This window comes from the organism of the source record quoted next, unplaced genomic scaffold (assembly GCF_019419815.1).
Source record: "Pyrus x bretschneideri cultivar Hongxiangsu unplaced genomic scaffold, Pyrus_bretschneideri_v1 Contig13, whole genome shotgun sequence".
Classification (NCBI taxonomy): domain Eukaryota; kingdom Viridiplantae; phylum Streptophyta; class Magnoliopsida; order Rosales; family Rosaceae; genus Pyrus; species Pyrus x bretschneideri.
The window spans coordinates 2,048,965-2,068,604 of record NW_025999424.1 but is presented as its reverse complement, the minus strand read 5'-3'; the positions used below and the strand labels follow the sequence as shown (position 1 = coordinate 2,068,604).

Below are 19,640 nucleotides of genomic sequence, written 5' to 3'. Positions count from 1 at the left end.
TTCCCGTGTAACCAAGACACCAGAAAACATATTTAGATGGGATACGGCATCTGACAAGCCCGACATGTTATTCATTAGAGTAAGCAATCGCTATAAATATCGTTACCAAATCTTCAAAGGACAATATATCATTCAGTGTTTAAAAGTAATGAAATTGGTAAAAATATTGATACATAAATTTATAAAAATATCAATGAATATATTGTTATTAATTATGAACAGGGTCGGTCATGAGAATAACTCAAGTAGGTGCCCAATTAGGGCTCACACCTTGAAGGGGCCTCCAAAAAAATTTTGTATCTTGTAAATAACATATAAATACAAAAAAAATTAGAAGTATCATAATTCATTTGTTGGTACAATAGAAATGTTCGACATCTTTTTTCTTTGGGTTGTTGAGTTCGAAACACAGAGCTATCTTTTTAGTCACTAGATTTTTCTTGTTTCCAAGTTTATACCAATCCATCTATCCAAATGCATATAAAGTTATAAAACTCAAGTTCCTTTGCAATCTTTTTTTCTTTTAACTTCCCAATCTCTCAATTTTTATCGAATGTTTAAATTAACTATCACATGGTCTTGAAGATTGTACTTTAACGTAATCAAAACTTTGAATTTATATTTTGCTTTTCAATAATTTTTTATTCAATGAATTATTTTAATATTTGATTCGTTAGTGTGATGTTTGATTTTAGAAAAAAACACAAGAAACAATTGGCGGCGTTGAATTTATTATACTTGTCAATCAAGTTTTATTGTTCTTTACTCTCTTGATCATCAAGTTTTATTATTCTTCATTCCCAATCTTAGACTTTTGACGACATACATTTAGTACATTTGCATTTAAAAATGTGAGCCGTGTAGTTTTTAAATAATGCTTGTATATTGATTTCTTTTGATATTAATTCTTAAGGATATTTGATGTGGAAATAGAATTTTTTTAAGTATTTAATAAATTCATTTTTATTCATATATATATATATATGTACAAAGAATCGAAGATTAGAGAACTTTAAAGTCCCATTTCAAAAGCTTACCTAGGACTCCTAAATTTTCAGGATCAGCAATTTAAAATAAAACTTTATTAATGTCATATAATAATGTTGATATATTTAACCAATAAGTCAAAAAATCTACAAGACTTGTCAACATAGAGCTGTCAATTCTAATCGAAATTTAAGAATTTTTCCAATATGAAATGATGTTCCTCTTTTTTCATATATTTCTCTGTTTCAAATACTGATATAATGAATATCATCTGCCACATGACAATTGAAATTGAATGCATGCTCCTCCAATTTAAATCTCAAGGGCCAAACAAGTACGAATTAATAATTTAACCCATTCAATACACATGCAGCAAGCAGTAGAAAGGAGAAAGGAGAAAGGAGAAAGGTAGAAAATCAGTTATTTTCCTCCCACCCTGTCTCATAATTATTACATACAATGCTTAAATATTACCCAATCAAACGCCTTGCTAATTTGACCTTAATTAACTCTAAAAATATGATTGAATATATAAACCAGGGTTTATTTAAATTCAAGGGCATTTGGTTCTGTTGCCATGGGTGACCATATCGGTGTAGCACTTGCCGCATCTTTCCTGGTTGCCGAATGTTCCCGGAGGAACGCAGCGGCAGCGGTCGCAGCACGTCGTGCAAGCTCTCATGCACAGCCTTTTCCTTGAATGCAGCATGCACCTCTTGTCACACAGTGGGATGCAATCTGCCCACCAAAGTAATAAAACAAGTTTACTCACAAATTAACCGAGTACATTTATGGTTTTTAATTCCGATAGCGCACGAGTTACATTTCAGTCCAAGAACTTGTTCACGTGCGACGTTCTTAAGTGATACGTGAACTTAAATCAAGTTGACGGACTAAAATGTAAATCGTGAACAAGTCCGCGGGACTATAGAACCAGTTAGGCATAACATTTTGTGATTAGTACAAGATTAAGGGATTAGATTAGTAAAGAAAATAAATTTCAGTTGCCTATATGGTAGTGAGAAAAATATTTACCTGCTTTGGACCTAACCGGAGGAAGTGGTGGATAAGTGGGTGGCATCACTGGGGGACTGACAGGAGTTGGTGGCTTCACTGGGGGCCTGACAGGAGTTGGTGGCTTGGTATACGGTGGAGATGGTGGATTGGCAAGTGGTGGAGATGGTGGCTTGGCAAGTGGTGGAGACGGTGGCTTGGATAGTGGTGGACTGGGTGCCTTGACCACAAGAGGCGGCGGAGCTGGAGCCTTGACTAGAGGTTGCGGAGCTGGTGCCTTGACATAAGTAACCTGAAATTAAAGAATTTCGCAACATTGAAGGTCAAAATTTCTAGCAATAATTGAACTTTTTGTTTAAAGTATATAATTAAAAGTACCTTAATCTTGAATTCCTCTTGATCATCAAGTGATGAAGCCTACAAAAACAAGGTTATCACATCACTTTAGACACGCCAAAATATATTGGAAATTAAACTGAAAAAAAAAAATCAATAATACTAATTAATGACGGGGGAAAAAAAAAAAGAAATGCTAGGGTTTGGAGGGATGTAGATAATTACCCTAGCAGTGAAAAGAAGAACAGTTGCAAAGAGAAGGAGCATGGTTTTGGAAGCCATTGTTGAACAGCTGGAGAGGTCAAGAGCTAAGAAGAAAGTACTGACTACTGAGATAATGATGATTTTAGGAGAAGCAGGGAGGTGGTATAAATAGTGTTGAAAGGTTGGGCTGGTCAACTGCAGAGGCAGAAGAAATACTTTCCTACACCAATTAAGTCATTCATCAATATTTCAGCGCAAGAACACGTTTAAAAATTAAACAAATGAAACTATATTATTAATTTTAAATAACGTTAAAGGTGTGTTATCTGATTAAGATAAGTCTCTCTCAGACGCGAGAGAGAGGAGAGAAGAACATCACTGACTAAGGTTCGTATCTCAAATTTATTACAACTATCTTGCGTTAGAGGCTAGAGCAACTCCACCTCTTCCAGTCACTCTTGTAATTGGGTGATTATTCACTTTTTAAAAAAATGCAGAAAAATCGAAAACATTAAATAGAGATATTTGAAATTAAACATAATAATATTATTTTATTAATTAAAAAAATAACAAATTTTTAATGCCAATTACTCAATCAATTCATTTACAAAATGAAGATGTTATCGGATAATTACTATTTACTATATACTAAGTAATAATTGTCGATTATCTAATCATTCGAATAATTATCATCATAACAAATGGAGTTGCTCTTAATTATTCGGATCTCAGCAGCAGTTGCATAGTTGGTGTAAGTAAATCGTTTCAATATTTATAGAGGTCATACTATACATATGTAGTTTAAACTTATTATACACTATTATTTCAAAAATAAAATTAATAAAATACGTAATTAATTTAGAATACTATACATTAACTTGTAAAAGAGAGATGAATATCTACGCTATATTTAGACTAAGTGACACGCTATATTTAGACAAAGTGACATGCATGCCAGCTACTTGATGAATGTGATCATCACAGGGACACAAGTTATGGGTTTGCTGTCCCAAAATCTGACTCGAGAGTTCGACCCACTTTCCCCTAGGAGCAGAAACCTGTCTACTAAATTATTATATATATGTATTTCCTTCTTGCTTATCTCCTCGAATCTCATCCCAAGTAAATTAATATCCTCCACACGAGGTCTGTCGCAAAAAAAAACTTGAAGCAAAAGTTATGGGAATTTTTTACAAGGCCCGAAGTATGAGATCTTTTAAATGTTTTAATCGTTTTGGTTTAATATTGTAAGAATTATGAGTTAACAGTTAAAAAATAGATGATTTTGTCCACATATTTTTAATCTTCTTCTATTTATTCGATTCGATAATTAAAATTTAAGCGGAACAGGTTGGTATCACCTTCCTTGAAAAGTTTAGTGATATCTTGTACCATAAAACACCATATATTTTTGAAGCTGCGTTTCCTCTAGTAAATTTCATTAGTTGATCTGATCTGATCTGATCTGACCGGCCGACCTTCCTAGCTTTTTATTAGATTCATTTGTGTTAGAATAACATAGACAGTCTTGGGTTCTGGGTTTATGGCTTCTCTCCACTTGCTACTTCAAAGTTCCTTTTTAAGAAAAAAAGTATTAGATTTGAACGTGTTAGGTTTAGTTAATAAACACAGCTGGTTTTTGAGCAAGATCCGACAATCCAATGGGTAGATCACAGTAACAATTTGATTAAACAAATCACGGAATCATAGATTACAACTGGTTTCGTTTATGGACAAGGATTGTCTGTCTTTCGTGCCCTTTTGTTTGTGTAGTCACGATTAAACCACATCAACATTTTATATTACTATTTATTTTTATTTTATTATCTCTATACAAAAATAATATAAAATATTAACGTAACTTAACTGTGACCACACAAAACAGGAGGGCACAGAAAGACATTGGAAGTGGAAGGGCAGACAATTCTTGACCTTCGTTTATACCAATTGATGAAAACATGTTTCAGGTTTAGGTATAATTGAGAATATATTATTACGCTTATGGTATGCTATTTAGAATAAAGATTATATGAAAATGATTTAATATTATATATGTCACATCCCGAGCAGTATAGTAAATTCAGGATTTGAATTTTTGGGGTCTCAATGTTAGAAGTCTACATTTTTCAAATAGAAACATAGTGCGAAGTGCATAAACAAATTTCAATTTATTAACGGAGGCATTTCGTCGAACACTTGATAGATTGTTGTCGTCAACTGAACTATATTGTGCATATGTCAACAAGTATGACATTTTCTGAAACAACTTGATGAGTCATCTCGAGAACATTTGTCAAGTATTGTTGATGCAACATGTCAAGTGCTGCTAAAATGTGCCTAGCAAGCATTTGTTGAGTGGAAGACCTTCACATGCTTGTTTCCCTGCTACCTGATGGTCCTCGGACCACATTGGTCACAATGTACATTTGCTCTTGATCCCGATTCATCAATTTAATGCCTTACATATATATATTTCTACATGTCCTTATACTACTAAGCCAAAAATACTACAGTAACGATAAACTCGTTTTATCTAGATCCTTCTTGCTATGTAGAAGCCCTCCCTACACAAGATTAAACCCCTCAGGCTTGACAACAAATTAGATTTTTCATGGCAAACGTGTTTGGTAAGGATATGTCGGAGAAAATCCTATTAAATATCAGTCTTAAGCCTTTTAGATTTGGGCTAGGGCCCTCAGTTCATCTTAATACATGTGCATGCTAGATGAACCCTAATTATTATCTGATGTTTTTGTAGCGATTTATGAAAATGTTTAGCCAAGTTGCACCTATATTATGGGACCATATAATATATAAACGAAGACATATAATATACAGCCCCTAAGTTCGAACAACAGACTAGATTACTCCAATTCCAATTTGGCTAAAGTATAGTTAGCCATGCAATCACGCACAAGGATAATTGTAGAATATGAGTGACTGGTCATTAGCATGGTTGAGTTGATCACCTGGTCATTCACATTCCGTCATGCACGATTGGACACTCAAATGTGTGAGAATATTTACGTGATTAATCGGTCGGTGCACAATTGAATTGATCGACTGGACGCAAACACATCACACGCGATTTAAATGAGAAAGTTGGGATTCCCTTCACATATAAACACATAAGATTTTTAATCTTATTAATGTAATGTTGAAAATTCTCAACACATCCTTTTATCTACGTGAACAATGCAACTCAAATAACGTAAAACATGTATAGCAAGTTAGATTTTATTAAAAAATCAATTGATAGTATTAAAAATAATCCAATCTCATCAACGTGAAAGGAAAGGGATCATTTTCGGATTCCTTCTTTCTAATCCACCAAATTAGTGAATCCGTATCATTAAAAATTGATCCAACGGCTGAAGTTATTATAACTTTTAAAGTGGATCCTTATTTGTAGCTGTTAGATCCATTTTTAACGATACAAATTTTTTGATTTGATAAATTAAGAGAAAGAGATCTAGAAATGATCGCTTTACAACGTGAAATTCTTTCTTAACATAAAACCCTAGCCAGGTAAATCCAGCTGTATGATGCAGGGACAATTACTTTTTCCTTTCACATTTGGCAGAGAGGATGACTTAATTATATATCACACTACCCAAAAAAATCATGAAGGAGTGGGAAAGAAGTTAATTCTATGCCGTGGGATTTTCCTCTCAAAGGAACTTCACTCCAGGCGGGAAATGCCAAAGGAGCCATCATCATCATCCATGGACCATGCATGCTCATGCAGCAGTTGAGTTGAGTGTGACAAATTGCCAGTTGCCACCAGTGAGGAAATGACATGATATCTCTCCGAGTCTACACCGGTCCTCCACTCTTCACGATTTACGGTTTATATACACACATGTATATCGGCCCGCCCAACCCCAACCTGTAAACGCAAACATACAAATTTGTACGGACGAAATTATTATGTGAAATGGCCAATAAAGCAACATAAGAAAGTTGGTGTTTCATCGTAAAACTAATTAACAAATTAGTAATATAGTAAATAGTTTAATTGTAAATGCTTGTAAAGTTTTTCCTTTTGCCTATGTGATACTCTTTTACCTTCAGATCCTCATACAGATCCTCATACAGTTCCTCTTTCAAGCCAAATATGTCAACAACACAAATTAAGTATGGCCGTTGGACTGCACATGTGAGATAGCTTGATACCATAAAAAAAATTAAGGTTCATCGTAAAATTAATTGTCAATATGAGTAGCTCAACCTTTTATAGTCTCTTGCAAGGATTTTTATTCATCGATACGAGACTCTTTTACATTCACATCCTCCTAGTAAGTAAAGTTGCAGACTCCAACTCAATGAGCATGCGTGGTTTATATCAATATGTTCTAACAAAAATTTCTACATTGTTCCGGAACATGAAATAATCTCTGTGTGGTTTATGTCAATATGGTTATCAAATAATCAAAATAAAATCAAGTTCCGAATTAGAGGTTGTGATTCCCTTTGTTCTCTGAACTTTCAATTTGATTACGAGTCTCTTGTATTTTCAATTCATGGTAGTCCATTCAATTATTTCATCAAATTTATGGTCACATTTGAAACCTTTGAGTGTACCTTAAATGTGCGACATTCAATACTTTTTTTTTGGCTTCTCCAAATGTTTCGATTCCTTAATTTTGTGACAAAATTGGTAGTTGGAAGGACATTAATACAAAGTGGAAGTTCAAGTGAGACGCAACCAAATAGAAAATTCAGAACACAATAAGCAGGTGGGACAACGCCAGCAATATATGGCCTGGGCCGGTCTTGACTGATCTGATTCGAAAACCCAAGAGGGTCGACCTATCGCCGGGCCCTGGACCAGAACAAAATTAATCTCAGCAGTCCCAGTTGGACCCATTGAACAACAATATTCCAAATTAAAGCTTGGTAAACTGTCGTTGAACCATCTGAACTATTACTCAAGTAGAAATTGACTCCTTGAACAATTTTTTTTTGATAAATTAACCTTGAACTATTTGGAATCAGTCAATTAACTCCTTAACGTCATATTCGATGAAATATATATTAGCACTCTTTTATCCTCAAGAGTGAATGATGTGCTGGTCATGTGCCAATATTTGGCGGCAAAATGGATGAAATTTCTTTGAACTTACGATGGGAGGTTAATTGGCTGATTCCAAATAGTTCAGGCGGTTAATTTCCTAAAAGAATAGTTCAAGCGATCAATTTCAACAGGAGCAATAGTTCAAAGGGTCAAATGGCAATGTACCCCAAAAGCTTTGCCCAAAGTCAACTCGCAAGAACAATAATATTGTCCGTGTTTCTTTTTTGCGAGGTCTGGGAAAGTGATTATGTTTATCCACCGTCTGAAATACAATTTCAATCCTTCTTCACTAACTACAGAAGTACAAAACATGGATACGAGGAAATAGATTCAACGATATACTTGTCGTTTTTTTGTTTTACCTCAAATTCCTCAAATCCTAGATGAGCAGCATTACAAAATTCAGACAGCAGCAACTTCCTCTTCCTCATCAAAGCTTAAATTCAATGTTTGTAGCTTAAATCCCTTACTCTGTATGGTCTCCACCAAACTGGAAGCCACCCCGGTAGCTTGTACTGTCGTCTGTTTCGTCAACTGGAAACAAGAGAAGAAGTTATTTACCTATGATTCTCAATAGAAACCTGAATGCATCTCACACAACCTAAAACACCCGAAATTGATAAGATGTGATCATGGTACATAGAAATTTATGGGAATGCATCTCACACTGCCTAAAACACCGAAATTAATCAGATGTGATCGAAGTACATAGAAATTTACGGAAAATTTAGTATTGAGCAGATCGTAGACATTATCTTTGACAAGTCGATAATAACATATACTACTCTAATCTATAGGAAGGGGGATTCGAAATTGAGTGCAACGGAGGATCGGCAACACTACTATTATGGATAATCGGATAACATATATTTCGCTATTTGTTACAAGACCCAAGATTGGAATTTTCATACGCACCTCCACAGTTGCAATACCCTCAATCACTTCAACTTTTAAGTTGGTAATGCCTGCAGTTTCCTGCAACAAAATCCATGACTTGTAACAAATTACGAAGAAGAATCCAGAATTCGATTCAGAATTTCGACATCGGCTTTACTAAAAAATGGAAATTGTACCTGTAAGGCTTTGGTTACTGATGGGATAGCTGCATCACTCATCGTTCCATCTGCCTTCAGATATTATACAGAACAAAAGACATGTCATTCATCAATGTATAAATTGTTAAAACCCCCCAAGTAAAATAATTTCTTCAAAATTTGCAGGGCACCAGTGAAATTAACTCCAAAAACCCACTTCAAGTTCCAGATTAATGCAAATGAAGATGTTTGGTATTGCTTCTATAAGGCCTAGAAGTGCTTACGACAACCAGAAGCGCTTGTGACTTTTGGCAAAAAAACTTAAAATGCTTCTAAGTCAAGAAAGCGCTTTCTGGAAGCACCTGCTAAGTGCTAGGTGCTTCTCAATTGGATTTTCAATAACATGTTTATAGAAGCAGAAGTACTTCCTACATAAGATTCACAAATTGATAATAATTCCTAAAGTTACAAACTTCGAGAAAATTACTAGCTGGGCTACCTGGAAAACCATGGTGAGAGTGTCGGAGGGCGAAACGGGGACCGAAACGGGCTGCTCCGGCTGCTCGCTGCTGACCGCTGCTTCTTCTTCAGCTGGAATTGGGGTTTCCTCTTCGACGGCCCTCAGAATTGTGGGTCTCCGGGACCGGCGGTCCTTGTGCGTTAAGCTCCGGAAAGAGGCGGAAACGTTCCGAAACGAGACAGTTGGAGAGGGAATCGGAATCCCGACGGAATGGGAATGGTTCGGGGTGCGGAAGGATGGGATAGGAGAGAATGTGGAGGCTGAAACGGTGGCCATTTGTTTGCGGTGAGTTTTATCTTCGTTTCTGATTCCTCTGTGTTTTTTCACCAAAGCATTATCCAGCCAACTGCTCTGAGACGTTAAGTCGAAGAAGTGTGAGGGAGAAAGTGGGCATTGGGCCTTTTGGGCCTTCGGCTCCCTATCTAGTTTCCTAGAAATTGGGAAATTAATCCCGGCCGTCCATTGTTTTTCATCTTCTCAAATTTACACCCACGTTTGAATCTCACTGTCTTCCCGTATACTAGAATACTTCGATATAAAACGCTTTTAACTATGCTTGACAGAAAAGTATAGAAGTACTCATGGTTGTAAAATTGATTTGAGGAGCAAAGGCAATTCTAAGAAAAACACACGAAATTTAATAAAAGTCTCAATGTGTTTCATGTAAATTCATTTCCAACAAAAGCACTTACAAGCAAAAGTGCTTACAACATACTCTCAGACGAGCCTTACGTTAGCAATAAATTTTGGGTTCCAAAACCATCACTGAAAACATTACATCAAGGAGTTGGGATGTACATAGCAAGGAGAGCTCTGCTATTTCCATAAAAAATGTTTTGGGTTACAAAACAATGCCGTCCCCTTTCCAGCATTTTATTTGAGCTACTTCCCATTCCAATCCACTTCAACTTGTCCATCTGTTCAAGCATAAGATCCGATTAGTTCGAATAAATGGGAACAATTATAAACCATCAAAACTTGATGAATTCAGCAGAGCCGGAAGCCACTCACCTCGAAGATTTATTGCTCGATTTGCTTGAACATCAGCCTCAGAATTGTATTCCTGCAACAAATAGCAGATTGTCACTTTCGAAAGAGTTCATGTTTAATCCCTTCTCGTACTCTCCTCAAATCAAGTTCTTCTACTCTTGAAGATTTATCACACAAAGTATTACATTACAAATTTTCTTCTAGCACAACTGAACTCACCCTAAGAACATGATTGATCTCAAATAACGTAAACATGTCTTTCAGCTCCTTGGCCACTTCACACAGGTCAACCATATTCGGATTTTTTGTTTTCCAGAGACCTTGGACCTGTTATATCAGAAAGCGTTGTAAGACTTATCGACAAACGAAGGACTTAAAAAAAAACTCGAGTGCTGTAACATAAACAAAGTTACGAACCTGCATGCAGACAAGTTTAGAGTCTCCTTTAACCCGAATGTGTTTATATCCCTTCTCAAGAGCATATTTCAATCCCAGAATTACGGCTCGATATTCTGCAACGTTATTTGTTGCAATTCCCACCCCTTCACGCAAGTGGTACACCTATAAAACCCAATGATATAAATAAAGAGCTAGATTTTACAGAAAAATATGCTGTAAAAGAACTAAACTGTTTCAATGAACTGCATACAGCGCTTCCGTCTTCAGCTCGTAGCACAGCTCCTGCACCAGATTGTCCAGGATTTCCTTTTGAAGCACCATCAAACTCAAGCGTACAGGTTTGCTGAAAAAATAAATTGGTCACAAACATTTTTCAACTTATCATAACCATAACAATGTGATTTGACACATTCGATTTCACAAATAAAACTTACACAAAAAGAAGAAATTCCTAGATTTTCAATGTAGTTATCCGGCGTGAAATGCTTCCTCTGAGATATTGGGAATGGAGTAGATCCAATCATGTCCTGCAATCTCTTAGGTTGTGAGTCCTTAGCATCTGATTTTACTATAGAAGAATCTGGCTGCTGAAAATTATGAATATGCACAAATAGAAACGTAGGTAGATTAAGTTTACTATAAAGTATTAGTGGACGTGACAAACGGAAACTTACACAACTAGATGAATTTTCAAGAGCTTCAGGTTGATTATCAGATTTGAAATGCTTTCTCTGACTCTGAGAGATTGGGAATGCAGTAGCGCCGGCCACCCCATGCGATCTCTTTGGCGGTGAGTCCTTGGCAGGAGAATCTGGCTGCTGAAAGTTATGAACATGCCCAATTACACAATCAGTAAACGAATATAAGATCGTCTATGATACAACTACCTATTTCCATGCCAAATGCCATAGAAAAGAGCAGAGCAAAACATCAAACCTGAAAAGGACAAGCAACGAGCTTTCCAAAAAGATCGTCATCCTTCACATCACTGGCACTGATAGTATATGAAGCATTCTTAAGGCCGTGCGAGACGAGGTACTCCTCAGCTTCCTTAGGCAAACAGTGGCCTTTGAACACACTTACAGAAGGATTGCATACCTAAAAAGCAAAAAACCACCTCATATGCAAATGAACTTTTCAAAAAAGCACACAATTATTAATCTGTAGAAGCATATTTCACACCACAATTTGTAACTAGACGCAAAAATCTCACACTACCACCACCAGAAAGCACAAGTCTTTAACATAGCATACACCATAACCAAACAATAGGAAGAAATTACGGTTATTTTAACAAATTTAAAGAAAACCCAAGTGAGAATTCAACTAGGTTAGCCAAAATTGATCAAGAAATTGGGAAAAATCAGAGAAAAATCAGCCAAGTTTTCTTTAACATTGATAAAAAGGTGGTAAAGTTTTACCGAAGAACCGGCTTGGCTTTGGCAATCCATAAAGTTTTTGTAAATGCCAATGACGTTCCCCTTCCGAACAACATAAAAAGCATCACCTTCTTCCGCCATTGAAGCTCCAACTTCCAACTTACAGCACAACTGCAATTTCCCCAAATGTTAAAAAGCTTACGAGGATGAAACCCTAGATATTTGTGACGAAAATAAAGTTTGAATATTTGAAATTTGCATAAAGCATGCGTCTCGTCGAGTCTCTAGTGAGTCACTCTGTTGAAACGAAGGAGTCCGGACTCCCGAGGATTCACTTGGTGAGGTTCTCGGATTCGTGAATCGTATAGTTAAAAATTATTTTAAATGTTTTTATTCAAAAATAAACATAAAAAATATTTGATAAAAACTGACCGTACAATGTACGACACATAATTCACGGATCTCCAAAATTTACACCAAAAAGAATCCGGAGAGAATCCTGTTAAGAAACGAAGAAACTCTCGTGGCTCTAATGGGCCGAGCTGTGGCTGAGGACCTGGGCTTCGGGCCCAACTGTTTTTCTTTTTAGATCGTTGATTTTGTTTGTAGTTTTTAGTTTTCGTCTTGGAGATGAAGAAGTATAAAGTTGGAAAAGAGGGTGAGTAGAAATGATGGGGAAATGCATGAAATATAACTTGAAGGTGAAAATAACTTAAACTTTTATATTTACTGGTTTTTGGTTTTTTCTGTAATTCAATGGTCAATGATCATCAAACAAGCTTTAAGAACAAAAAATAAAATAATTATCAAACACTAAATTAATTAAATATTAATCCTCACATGGGGTAATTTGAAATTAAAAATACTTGCCACTTCTTGAGTGTAATTCCTCTTTACAGACAAATCAAAGATTTTCGTGAGCGTAGAAATTTTTCTTCTTGTGATTTTAGTAATTTACTTTTGTATATATTTAGCTTTGATTTGTAGAATTGTAGATATGTTGAAACTAATGGCACAAAAATTATTTGCCCGCTGGTGAAACGTCCTTAACTCATAGGAAAATCTCAACTTCACTACGATACAATCAAATAGATTGCCTCCAAGAACTTTGATTCCTATTGTAAGGAGTCAAACAGTGTTTTGAGGCTTTTTAGCCAAAATAGTTTATGAGATTGACATAATTCCTCAGTTTGGTCCAGACATTGAAAATCGATAGAAGTGACATTGAGTTTGTCCACCGTCAATCATTTTGGTTTTTTCGTGAAAAATCTTTGTTAAATGGAGAAGCAAGTGAAGAGGTTGATTGGACAAAAATACCTTAATTTACCAGAGGTTTTTATAAAATGATCAAAATGATTGATGATGGACAAACTCAATGACCACTTCTATCGATTTTCAATTTCAAAATCAAAATAAGGAATTATATCAATCTCAGAAATCATTTTAATTAAAAAGCCGTGTATTAAAATAACTCCAAACTATGTAGGAGGAACACCGAGATATCTCAATTCTTAGTTGCGGACACGTCAACAGTTGTCACGGACTCATTTTAGTTGCCACCAGATGCAGACATCCTGACACAAAGGCATCCTTTGTTTGCTCCTTGATTGCCTGCACCTCCCTACGTATCCGTCTACGTCTAACACCTAACACCTAACACGTTGCTCAGAAACCATATGAGATTATATTTTTGACATCCAGGACAATGCAATTTGACCAAAAGGAATGTAAAAGTCCATCAATTTTGCAGCAGTGGGATCCTCGTTCTGCACACTCATGGCATATAAACATTGCGGAAATGAACACCTTCTTAGTTTCGAATCTCCGTAATAATTTACGCAACACAAAGTTGCTACCTTAGACAAAGAATCCGAGTCCGGCTTGAGTTTAGGTTACAAATTATGCTTCTCCTTCAAGTCTTGACTGATTTGTAGTGCTAAGTTTTGTTCAGTTTGTTTCTTGGTTGTGTTAGGTGGTATGTGTTTTTTAAAGTTTCGGCGATAATTTTCTCACTCCCTTGTTTTTTAAGGGTTTAGGTTTTATGCAACACAAAGTCACTACCTTTGACAAAAAATCCAATTCCGGCTCGAGTTTAGGTAAAAAATTATGCTTCTATTTCAAGTCTTGACTGAATTATAGTACAAAGTTTGGTTCATTTTGTTTCTTGGTTGTGTTGAGGTGGTATGTGTTTTTATGTTCCGGTGACAATTTTCACGCTCCCTTGTTTTTGCTTATGCTTTGATAATTCAATATATCAAAGAGTGAACGTATAGAAGCAAGAAGAGGCGCACAAATGGAGGAAAATGGAGCGTAAAAGACCCCAATTTATAAAGCAATGAAAAAATAACTGAGTTGTTTATACTTTATTATCAATACTTCATACACTGATGACATATACCATTGTACAATAATTTATTTCTTATACTATCTAACAAAAGGGAAAATATTTCTACATGAAAAAATGAATTCAACTTTTGAACCCCATTTGATGTGGTGATACCGTCCCACACAGTAACTTCTTGATCGTAATTAGGGTTCATCAAAGCTGTCAAAAGAAAAAACTATGGGAAAAAAATATGAACTTTGTTTAGCTTGTTTTAGCCCATCTGCTCACCTATTAAGTCCAACCCTACAGCAAGAAATGACAAGCCTTGGAAAAGCAAGAAGTAGAAGTGAACTCCATGAGCAGATAAGAAGCTTCTGGCTGCTGCAGTGAGCAGCAAGAAAGCAAGAGCAAGCTCTTTCCTGTAGATCCCATTCTTCTTCTTTTTCTTGGGAACTACTTCTTCTTGTTCCTTGAGTTTGCTTAGTAATTCTAGACCCGACTCGGAGTTCCTCCTCAGGATCTTCTCTTCATTCGCAGACAGCGATTCCCTCTCGGAATAGGCTAGCAAATCCGACTCAGATGATCTTCCGGTCTTCTTTGTCACCACCCACTCGTAGGAACTTCCGAGCTGGAATAGCCCTGAGACCATGGCGTTGAACTTTGTGACAGACATTGTGTTCTCGAAAAGAAGGTAGGGGACCAAGAAAGGGAATGATTTCGGGGACGGGAGGATATTTAGAAAGGACATGAAAATCGGAATGTAGCAGATTACCCAAAGAGGCAGTTCTGCCTCAGGTAAGAACATGGTGAGTGGGAGTATGATACAAAACAATGTGAATGAGTAGAAGGGAAGAATTAGCTTCCTCAACAGAAAGAAAAGAAATATCAAGTTCGACTTCTTCCACATCGAAATCTGCACGCATAATTTCGAAAGATTAAAACTTTGATACATAAACCTACAATTCAAGCATTTCTTCGGAAGCAATCAATCAAACAAAGTTGGATGATGAAATCTATACCTTGGAAGTCAAGATAGCAGGAAGACACAACCTGAAGAGCTGCATTGGACCCGAATGCCAACGGTGCTGCTGCTTCTTGTAAGTTTCATAAGACTCTGGCAATTCACAGAGGACTCTTACATCATTGAGGAAGATCATTTTCCATCCGTTCAAATGTGCACGAACTGCAATGTCCATGTCCTCAACTGTTGTTCTCTCCAGCCAACCTCCTGATTCTTCCAAAGCCTTAATCCTCCAAACTCCCGCGGTTCCATTGAATCCGAAGAAATTGAGAAAGACACCATTCACTTGCTGTTCCACTTCAAAATGGAAGCACAAATTGATGTTTTGGAGCCTCGTGAGTAAGTTCTCGTCCTTGTTCACAAAAGACCATCGAGCTTGGACAAGTCCTAGTTCCGGATTTCCCTGCAACAAAATCTCAGAATCGTTAGTCCAAAGGTCGATTCCCTCCAATGTTACCAAAAAAAGATCAATAACTAAGATGTCCTCACCTTGAAGTGAGGAACTGTCCGCTTAAGGTAATCAGAATTGGGAGTGAAATCAGCATCGAAAATTGCCACAAACTCATAGTCTTTGACATAATCACAACCCATGGCGGATTTAAGGTTGCCGGCTTTATAGCCGGTTCTGATCAATCGATGTCTGTAGATTATATTCACACCTTTCTGATGCCACGACGAGACTTCGTCTTTGATCAAATTCTGTAAAATTATGTCATCCGAGTCATCTAGGACCTGAATCAAAAGTCTGTCTCTTGGCCAATCCATCTGGCATGAAGATGCAATTGCTTGCTCATACACCTACAAGATAGATAAGCAACAGAAGGCATCATATAGTTGGAATTGAATGAAAACAGAACGCAGGAAGGTAACTAAATATAAAGTCGATGTAGAACATATGGCAGAATGGATCGAAGAACAGCTTGAAAGACGTTAGTCCATAAACATCAAAATCTCGGGGATTTTAATGTTCCTGAAGTTATGCCTATCAAGTAGTTCTTCGATCCATTCGGTTATTTGTTCTAACAACAAATGCCAATTCACCTAGAAAAACAACCCAAAAAGTGGAGGAATGAACTGAAAAGCAACTTGACAAGCGTAAGTCCACAAAAGTAGCATCCAAGCTTTGCAGGTTTGAGCTCCGAGCTCGGATTTGGGACCACAATCCACTATCAACCTGCAAAGCCCGAATTTTGTTGTTTCTAAACTTTACGCCTATCAAGTTGCTCTTCAATGCACTCCGTCATTTGTTCTATATCCGATAACAAATGCCAATTGCCAACGTACATAAAAAGTAAAGAGGAAGTGAAATTCAATGAGCTAGTTTGCTCTGTTACCTCTCTCTCATTGCACATAGGGATCTGAATAAGCACCATTGGAAAACTAGAAGGATCTTCAAGGTCAAAAGCATCTTCTGCAATTGTTGGCTTTATCTTCTTGTACTTGATCCAGAAGCATCCGACACACAGAACCAATCGATCAAAAGATTGAATCAGAAAAAGCACAACGCAGAAGTTGGACATGGCGATGGCCACCGGGGAAATATAGTCAACTCTGAAAGTCAACCAAACCATGTAGCACCACTGCACCAGACCCTGCGCCTCCCACGGCTGGTACAAACTCAAATTCCAGTTCTTGTAATGCGCAATCATTTCGAAGACGAGAGCCACAATCGACAACCCGAGGAAGGCTTTGATGAATCTGTACAGCCTTCCTCGGGTTTTGGGCTCTTCGTCGGTCAAGTCAGATAAAGCAATGCGCTTTTTAAGCGAAAGGAACGTTGCCTTCAACGCCATCGGCAGCCATGAGAGGCAGGCGAATACTCTGTTCACCTTGAGGAGAAGAACCCATGTGAATTGCTTGGTGCTCACGGCTTTTTGTTTCTCCAGAAAGGCTGAGGAATCCAGTAGATTGTGCTTTAGTGACGGATTTTCGGGCTTTTCGATTGTGACCACGACGGAGCTCGGAGCCATTGCTCGGGAATCCGATTCCCCCGGAGGAACAGGAAACCAAACGCCAATGAATCTTTAAGCTGAAGATTTACTGGGTTGTCAGATATGGGAAGAACACATGAAAGTTTTCAACCTTTTACGCAGTTTCCAGGAAATCTGGATCTTTGGAAATATTGAATTCTAGAGAGAGAGAGAGAGAGGAGAGAGAGTCCGAGCTGACTCTCCTGAGCTGAAGTGAATAACAAAGGAAGCAGGAGAGAGCTATATAAATTCCCTTTGATCAGCAAGAAATGCAAGGTCCAAGACAGCTTCTGATCTTTCACAATTATATATATATATTTATATATTTCTTAATCAGCCAATGATGATCAGACACAGTATATTAAGCTTAGTCAATGTAAACTGGCACCTAAATCTTTAATTTTTTTTTTTTTTTTTCAGATATTCGAGTCTGGTTTTGAGAAATATCAAGATATTTTTTTAAAAGTATGATTCTTTATGAATTTTCTGTTAATTTAAAGTTTAATGTCAATTCTTTTACTAATATTTTAAAATATTATGCAAAAACATAAGATATCAAAAAGTATATATAAAATTGTACTGTAAGAAAGTCTCCTTAGCGATTTTTTCTGATTTAATTTGGTTTTATGAGGAACAACCTTTGGTCTGGTTACAGTGACAGACAGCCAGGTTACAACCATATGGCATCCTGGTAGATCACAACCCCAACATAAAAAGTGGTTCTTGTCTGCTTATTTTCCAGCACCACTTGCACAGAAGCTTCGGTTCCTCTTTTCTATTAAATAATTTATTGTATGAAGGTAAAGGGAAATTCTTTTAGGAATTTTCCATGAACTTTAGACTTGTTCCATTTTGTCTATAAGAATTTTCAATTTAGTTTTTAGATGCCTATCCTCATGATAGTCAATGTTGTCACCATATTCTATTAATTAATGATGTGGAACATATAACTAAAATAATCGAAGAACAGTTTAAAAGACGTAAAATTGGTTGTAAATTTTAAACATTTCAAATTTGGTTTATGGTATTCAATTTGTGCTCATGACTCGTTGTTTTGATGAGAACTGCAAGGCAAACAAGACTCAACACTTCATCTTCGCATACGGGTCATTTTTGGCTAAATATATTCCATTTACTTGCCCAAAATGAAATTTCAAGATTTTTTTTTATACTTCTCCAACATTTTGTTATTTGTTTAAAGGAAAACTAATAAAAATAATTTGAAAACTTTGAGTTTTAATCAAAATGACAAAACAGTGTTGTAAGTGAATAGTACCAGGAATGACTTTTTAGAGTAAAAATGTCATTAACGTTAAAAGTAAACAGTACCATAAATGTTTCGTTAAGACTCGCTTCCTATGTGTACTTCTACGAAGTCTAGAGCTAAGAGGCACTACATAAGTAATCTCTAGGATGCTAGGGTTGGAATCTTTTCATATCATTCAATAATAAACTTTGAAGTTTTCTCAATTCCTCGTAGATTCTAGTTTGCAAGTGAATATTTAAAAGCATATACACGTCTACAAGCTATAGAACATTTAAATAAGAAGCGAGGAATTGAAAAAGCTTCAAAGTTTAATATATAGCCATTTGAAGGTTAATTAATTAATTTCACTAATATAGGACATTGCCATTTTTCTAAAATAATATATAAAAAAACTATACTAGTTAATTAATTTCGGTCCACATCTTTGATGTGGTACGGCTGTCATTAAGTGAGATCTAGCTTCTATTATATTTGGACTTTTGGTTGTAACTTGTTTGGTTAAACTTGAATTAATTAGTTAGTTAATTAATTATTTAGTAATTCTTTGATAATGTAAACATCATGAAAAAATAAGCACCGCATGCAATCACGAACACATAAAAGTCTTAGATGCATGTTCATATCATGTGCATGATTCATACGTACTACCTACCACGGGAGGATTAATTAGTCCCCCATGTTGACAATTTCGATTTAATCTTCCTATTTCGTTTTCATCACGCCAACTTTCTGTTCTGACGAATGATAGTAGTCGGTTAATTTGTTAAATATTAGAGAGAAGGAGAATAAAAGGAGATTGAAATCGCAACATAATGCATAAGAATTATTGTTTTTTGCCACTGTACTAAAGCATCATCTTCAACATGTCAACTTGAATAATATTGTATAGATATGAGAGTCTGAAACCTACGAATCAAAGTCGTGAGTGCCAAACATATGTAGGGTTAAAAAAAAATGAGACAAATCAAACCAGGCGCACGTCGTTGCCTTATGCCTGGACCGCGTACGGGGCTGCGGCCATTTTCAATATTATTTGCATCTTGCAATACAATATTCTGAAAACTTGAGTGGCAAAACAATGATCACACTATTTTAATTAACTGAGATAGTTTACGT

At 36.3% G+C, this 19,640-nt stretch overlaps 4 protein-coding genes across 7 annotated transcripts; all 4 read right to left on the bottom strand.

The window, feature by feature from the left end:
- Positions 1–1,192: 1,192 nt before the first annotated feature.
- LOC103939643 (gibberellin-regulated protein 14) lies at positions 1,193–2,944 on the bottom strand. Its single transcript, XM_018645588.2, has 4 exons — positions 2,563–2,944; positions 2,380–2,418; positions 2,023–2,293; positions 1,193–1,725 (listed from the first exon to the last, which is right to left on the bottom strand). Exons 1-4 carry the CDS (start codon positions 2,617–2,619, stop codon positions 1,541–1,543), a joined length of 552 nt encoding a protein of 183 aa, XP_018501104.2. The 5' UTR covers positions 2,620–2,944; the 3' UTR covers positions 1,193–1,540.
- Positions 2,945–7,122: 4,178 nt separating this feature from the next.
- Positions 7,123–9,557, bottom strand: LOC103939642. Of its 2 annotated transcripts, XM_048578912.1 has the most exons (5): positions 9,152–9,557; positions 8,692–8,745; positions 8,534–8,593; positions 7,981–8,152; positions 7,123–7,366 (listed from the first exon to the last, which is right to left on the bottom strand). In XM_048578912.1, the coding sequence occupies exons 1-4, from the start codon at positions 9,446–9,448 to the stop codon at positions 8,021–8,023; spliced, it is 543 nt and encodes a 180-aa protein (XP_048434869.1). In that variant the 5' UTR covers positions 9,449–9,557; the 3' UTR covers positions 7,123–7,366; positions 7,981–8,020. The 2 variants fall into 2 exon arrangements, with proteins under 2 accessions (XP_048434869.1, XP_009348026.2); XM_009349751.3 differs by lacking the exon at positions 7,123–7,366 and having other exon boundaries at positions 7,851–8,152.
- A 230-nt stretch (positions 9,558–9,787) lies between these two features.
- Positions 9,788–12,302, bottom strand: LOC103941404. Of its 3 annotated transcripts, none has more exons than XM_048578910.1 (9): positions 11,983–12,302; positions 11,498–11,659; positions 11,236–11,376; positions 10,996–11,148; positions 10,812–10,904; positions 10,580–10,723; positions 10,382–10,489; positions 10,184–10,235; positions 9,788–10,089 (listed from the first exon to the last, which is right to left on the bottom strand). In XM_048578910.1, the coding sequence occupies exons 1-9, from the start codon at positions 12,079–12,081 to the stop codon at positions 10,055–10,057; spliced, it is 987 nt and encodes a 328-aa protein (XP_048434867.1). In that variant the 5' UTR covers positions 12,082–12,302; the 3' UTR covers positions 9,788–10,054. The 3 variants fall into 3 exon arrangements, with proteins under 3 accessions (XP_048434867.1, XP_048434866.1, XP_009349870.1); XM_048578909.1 differs by having other exon boundaries at positions 11,236–11,379; positions 11,983–12,298; XM_009351595.3 differs by having other exon boundaries at positions 10,996–11,088; positions 11,236–11,379; positions 11,983–12,297.
- A 1,974-nt stretch (positions 12,303–14,276) lies between these two features.
- LOC103939640 (xyloglucan glycosyltransferase 4) lies at positions 14,277–17,550 on the bottom strand. The gene is made up of 4 exons (XM_009349747.3): positions 16,622–17,550; positions 15,777–16,085; positions 15,286–15,690; positions 14,277–15,179 (listed from the first exon to the last, which is right to left on the bottom strand). The coding sequence occupies exons 1-4, from the start codon at positions 17,255–17,257 to the stop codon at positions 14,538–14,540; spliced, it is 1,992 nt and encodes a 663-aa protein (XP_009348022.1). The 5' UTR covers positions 17,258–17,550; the 3' UTR covers positions 14,277–14,537.
- Positions 17,551–19,640: the final 2,090 nt, after the last annotated feature.

Excerpts from the sequence above, each read along its gene's own strand:
- LOC103939643 (XM_018645588.2), bottom strand. The coding sequence starts at position 2,619 with ATGGCTTCCAAAACCATGCTCCTTCTCTTTGCAACTGTTCTTCTTTTC. Across the intron at positions 2,419-2,562 it reads TTCTTCTTTTCACTGCTAGG|GCTTCATCACTTGATGATCA; the intron begins GTAATTATCTAC and ends TTGTTTTTGTAG. Across the intron at positions 2,294-2,379 it reads AAGAGGAATTCAAGATTAAG|GTTACTTATGTCAAGGCACC; the intron begins GTACTTTTAATT and ends CTTTAATTTCAG.
- LOC103939642 (XM_048578912.1), bottom strand. The coding sequence starts at position 9,448 with ATGGCCACCGTTTCAGCCTCCACATTCTCTCCTATCCCATCCTTCCGC. Across the intron at positions 8,594-8,691 it reads CAGTAACCAAAGCCTTACAG|GAAACTGCAGGCATTACCAA; the intron begins GTACAATTTCCA and ends ATTTTGTTGCAG. Across the intron at positions 8,153-8,533 it reads AGGGTATTGCAACTGTGGAG|TTGACGAAACAGACGACAGT; the intron begins GTGCGTATGAAA and ends TCTTGTTTCCAG.
- LOC103941404 (XM_048578909.1), bottom strand. The coding sequence starts at position 12,081 with ATGGCGGAAGAAGGTGATGCTTTTTATGTTGTTCGGAAGGGGAACGTC. Across the intron at positions 10,905-10,995 it reads TAGGAATTTCTTCTTTTTGT|CAAACCTGTACGCTTGAGTT; the intron begins GTAAGTTTTATT and ends TTATTTTTTCAG. Across the intron at positions 10,490-10,579 it reads CTAAACTTGTCTGCATGCAG|GTCCAAGGTCTCTGGAAAAC; the intron begins GTTCGTAACTTT and ends CTGATATAACAG.
- LOC103939640 (XM_009349747.3), bottom strand. The coding sequence starts at position 17,257 with ATGGCTCCGAGCTCCGTCGTGGTCACAATCGAAAAGCCCGAAAATCCG. Across the intron at positions 16,086-16,621 it reads CTATGTGCAATGAGAGAGAG|GTGTATGAGCAAGCAATTGC; the intron begins GTAACAGAGCAA and ends TCTATCTTGTAG. Across the intron at positions 15,691-15,776 it reads GGACAGTTCCTCACTTCAAG|GGAAATCCGGAACTAGGACT; the intron begins GTGAGGACATCT and ends ATTTTGTTGCAG.